Consider the following 4,754-nt stretch of genomic DNA (forward strand, 5'->3'; position numbering starts at 1 on the left):
CAATTTAACCAATTTGTAACAGATGCATTAACTGTCTTTGCAGGAAAGGTAATTAGAAAAAGCATATGGATTAGAAATTATATATTTGTATATGGTACACAGAATTCCCATGAATGTTAGTATTTTGATTAGATCATAATTCAGGGGGAAAAAAAAGTATTATCTTAATTTCTGACTTCTGCACGAAAGGTTTTCCTCCCTTTTTAAGTAGGCCAAAAATGTGAATGAATACAAGATGCATTTTTTCCCTTTCAGGTGCTAGTTGAGATGTGTCCAGGGCTGGTTTTGGAGAAGCATGTCCTCAGTGCTGAACAGTTGAGCTCTCATGCTTCAACAGTGTATGCTTGGCCACCAGCTGACATATATACTGCCTTACTCAGTGGAGGAGTCCGTGCTTCACTCCAAAACCCTCTCACTGACAAGGAGGAGTCATTCACCCAACTTGTTTGCTTTGGATCACAGGAAGTAAGTGTAGAAATGTTCCCAAAAAGAAGACATTAGATATGAAATAAAGGGAGTGTGTTTAAACCAAGACATATCCTAATGTGCCAGTGTGACACTGGGAACCATAAATATGATATGAATAATCTAATTTAAGCATCCCATCATGTTAGAATCATCTTGCAGCATTAGAATGTCATGTTATCCTGGGGAAACATTATCTAAATTGAAATTTTGCATATTCAATATGAAAAGCGTAACTAGTGTATAGATGACAAAATTATTAATTCTTGTCATTTCTTTTATGATTAGCTATGGGTATAGACTGCAGAGATTCTAATGAGAATGAATTATCAAAGCCCATATGATTGTTATAGGTTGTGTCAAGCATTGTGGTGGGTGGTGAGGTACACATCTCCAGCCTGTGCACGGTGACTGTCCAGCGTTTGGCTGCGCTCATGGACCCTGCACATCCTCGAGGCTCTGACTGGTAAAGCATTGCTTTGGTTCCAGTTTGTTAGTAGTTGTGTTGAGACAGTATGAAACATAAAATCATGTGGGATATTGTGTACATGAAGATTTCTCATTATTTCTCACTTTTAGGTGTGTTCTTGCTGTCAAATTGGGTTTGCAACAGCTGTTGCCATCCCTTGATACCCAGAGTAGTTCTGCTCAGCATTCCTCAACAGCAACTCTGTTACATTCTTGGGGACAGTCAACTACTGCTACTTTAGGTAAAGGGAAACAAAGTAGAGGATTTTATGGATTACTGTTTGTGTATTTACAATTTTTTTTTCTTTTTCATTTTACAGATTCAGAATGATTTATTAAGAATGGTTAATCAAGTGGAATGATAAAAAAGCATATCTCAAAGTTTGTTGTTTTGAGGCAACTTAACCATTTTCTTTCCATTTCCCTTGCCTCCCCCTTCAGGCACTCTAGTGAAAGAGCTTAGAGGGATGGAGCGTGAAGATGCAGCTGTAGCAGTTATGTGTGGTGCCCCCCTGTACCAGCTAGCTCCCCCTGATGAGGACACAACATCAGACTCACCGCCTATTTCTTCCACCTCAGCTACCTCCACTTCCAATCTCTCCAGATGAGCACGGACACCACAGGAGTCATAAGGGTTAAATTGGTTCCAGATCAGGATTGAAGAAAGTCAGTGATGTGTAATTTCAATGGCTAAAGAGTTACTTCCCCAAAACAAGCAAACAATTAAGTGTACACAAAACAAACAGATTTTTGAATGTCTTGTGATATTTACATTTCCTGTCGTGCATAATGTTTTACATAGTGTTAATTAACTTTTCCCTAAGCTTCCCCCTTACCCCAAGGCTCCTGTGTTTTTAATGCTATCAGCACAAATATTTAATAGGTAATAGAATGACCTTTTATGCAAGTGAAGTTCCAGTAACTAAAATAAGTTGTTAAGAAACTTGCATCATCTTGAATAAGAAAAGGCTAGTTATCCTTCAAAACCTTTTTCTTTATTTTGTTGTGATAGTCACATCTTTGATAACTGATAAATTCTTGCTGAAGTCTTATAAAAAGTGCCAAGTCACCATTATGATATGTGATCATGGCTACATACCTTTATGACAGGCTTAGAACTAAACATTTTTCTTCCTCTCAAAAATTGTAGTTTGGTGTTCTAACTCCATGTGATAATGTATTTTGTAGGTTATGATACTCCTAAAATCACAGGATCTGCCCTTCTTTTGATGAGGTGTTGATGAAATAAAATAATCAGGTGAAATTGACTTAGTCCTGTAACACACTCAACTCTACATTTTACTTCATATTGTGTAGCATTTGTTGTAAGATAGAAATCACCATTTGTGCTATATAAAGCTGTGAATGCTTTAGTCTTAATTGTAGTATTTGCATGAGTCAAAACAAAATTTTATTTATATATTCTTTTTGTATGAAATGCTTGAAGTTTTTTTTTCGATGAATAAATGGAAATGAATTGCTTTGTTATATAGAGGTAGGATATATACCACTTTGGGTGTCATTCCAATGTATTATTAAGTTTTATGTTTTAGATTGTTATTATTGGTGTAGGTGCATTTAATTACACCCTCAAATAAGAAAACACTGGAAACCCTTGATAGTTGGCCAGCATAGCCTTACCAGTCTTGCACAAAGCTACTAGTATTACTATGTAGTTGCTTTTTATATGGACCCTAGTGGCTGGCTGCTAGTCCTCTGCCAACCCTTTCATGGGAATGATATGCAGTGTTGTTGGAAATAGTCAGGATCCCTCTTTCCCCAAAGGTCTAATGTCCTTTCTGCCTGGATGATAATCTCAGATAACTACCACTAACAATAATGTAGGAAGTTCCTACCATAGAACTGAGGAATGATTAAATTTTGATATGTGATAGGTCCAAAAATCAGAAGATTAAAGAAATAATCCCAATGATTGATTAGCAGAACATAGAATCAAACTCTATTCATCTGTATTTGATGAGTAGGTAGGATAATTAGCAAAACAGTAATCAGGATACAGAACAGTAGTAATATTAGGAAGTATAGGGGGTACGTGTATTGAAGTTTGTGAAGGAATATCAGAAATCAAGATTTTTATTTACCATTATTTTTTCTCATACTGATGACAGTTTTTTTCTACTTTTACTAGCAATGGTTTAAAGTGTATAGCAGTTTACTTCTTTGTTCTTTGGAGCAAGACCCTTTTGGCTGTGTATAAAGTATGCTCATGTCTTTTTGTTAATAATTTCCACTATTTTTATTGATTAGATTATGTTCATTATATCTGAATTCACTAGTTTAAAAGGTACTCTCCAATTTATTATTAAAAATGACAGGTTTTAATTACTCAGATTGTATATATTATCATATTCTCTGATGCTGAGAAACCACAAGTAAGGTGGTGGTATGTAAACACAACTCAATTTGTTAATGGAAACATTAAGGTAGTTTTAAATGTTTCAGTCTTTTTAAATATGCTTTTGAGTTTGTGTTTGTGGGTAGTTATACCATTGTTATTGTTGAGCTGAAGTATATTATTGCATTGAATATTGTTTCATGAAAATGCATTTGTATATTGTTTTAACACTGTAGATATTTGGGGCTATGATTACAATATACTGTAAGTAGATGTGTTATACCACAAAAAGTAACCATATATCCTAGATAATATTTGTATGACTTTTCAGATCTTCATTCTGTCAGAAAAAATGCAACAACTGTAGGCAGAATATGCAGTTTTGGCACTGATCAGTTTTCTAATGCAACGATAATCTTCATGTTCAGATTTTTTCTTTGGAAATTTAACATTTTGTGATAGACAATTTTCACTTTTCATTTAATTTGGTATGTGATAAAGATCATACAAGATTTTAAATCATATGATCAAAATGAAAGAAGGAAGTAACTTATGAATGTATATTTTTTCTCCTGAATGACAAACCACAGAAAAATGTACTTAATGATTGAAGTTGCTTGGAAAAGGGTGAATGTGAGTTTTGTTTTGTGAGACAAAGGGCACATTGCATGCCTGAGATGAGGATGCTACATTTCTTTGTGATGTTTTATGTTTTTTTTTTAAAGTACTTGTATCTTGTTTTCCTTGTGCCCAAAAAACAGTTAGGGAAAAGTCACTAACACATTTCCCTTTGTAATTTTTTTAATTTTTTTTTATTTTTTTATTTAGGTAACTTTAGGTGTAATACTGTGGTAAAAAGGCTGTTGCTTTTAAAGTGCTGTGAGAATCTGACTAAGATTTAAGTGTGAATCAAAATCACATGATGGATGCTGTAGAATAATCATATCAAAAAGTATTAGTTTCCATTGCTTGTTGACATTCCATTATATTAGAGTGGTGCGGTTGTCTCTTCATAGTTGCGTGTGTGGGTGCCATATGCACATATTTATTGCTTTTATACACATACATATTAAAAGAAAATTCAAGCATAATATTTTTCTTTAACCTTGACATTATTCTGTAAGTGCAGCAGAATTTAATTTCCTTATTTATATAAAAAGGAATTTTCACATGACTGACTGGCACTTGTGGAATGTGGTATGATGTACCCCTATTTCTTTCAAATGAAAGAATAATAATTCAGAAATACTTAAAAAAAATCTTTTAGTGACATTTTTCATGTCTAAGAATGGAAGCTCAAAACATTTAGAATATCATGATATACGTTACACAGAATATTTCATATTTTAATAAAATCACTAATGACTTTTGTAACATTGCAACTATATGTGATGCCATTTTTTTATCCGAAGCTAAATATTACAGCTGATGTAAGATTGTGAAAGAGAGGAATAAACAGGAAAAG

At 33.8% G+C, this 4,754-nt stretch overlaps 1 protein-coding gene across 3 annotated transcripts in view; it reads left to right on the plus strand.

Moving 5' to 3' along the window:
- LOC119580955 (death-associated protein kinase 1-like) overlaps positions 1-4,377 on the plus strand; it is a 79,485-nt gene extending 75,108 nt beyond the window's left edge. For all 3 annotated transcript variants that reach the window (XM_037929238.1, XM_037929319.1, XM_037929398.1), the window contains 4 exons: positions 256-465; positions 819-931; positions 1,045-1,175; positions 1,375-4,377. In XM_037929238.1, coding sequence (XP_037785166.1) covers positions 256-465; positions 819-931; positions 1,045-1,175; positions 1,375-1,541 — 621 coding nt within the window. In that variant the 3' untranslated portion in view covers positions 1,542-4,377. The remainder of the gene's footprint in view (positions 1-255; positions 466-818; positions 932-1,044; positions 1,176-1,374) is intronic.
- The last annotated feature ends 377 nt before the right edge of the window (positions 4,378-4,754 follow it).

Source organism: Penaeus monodon, chromosome 1 (genome assembly GCF_015228065.2).
Source record: "Penaeus monodon isolate SGIC_2016 chromosome 1, NSTDA_Pmon_1, whole genome shotgun sequence".
Taxonomy (NCBI): Eukaryota; Metazoa; Arthropoda; class Malacostraca; order Decapoda; family Penaeidae; genus Penaeus; species Penaeus monodon.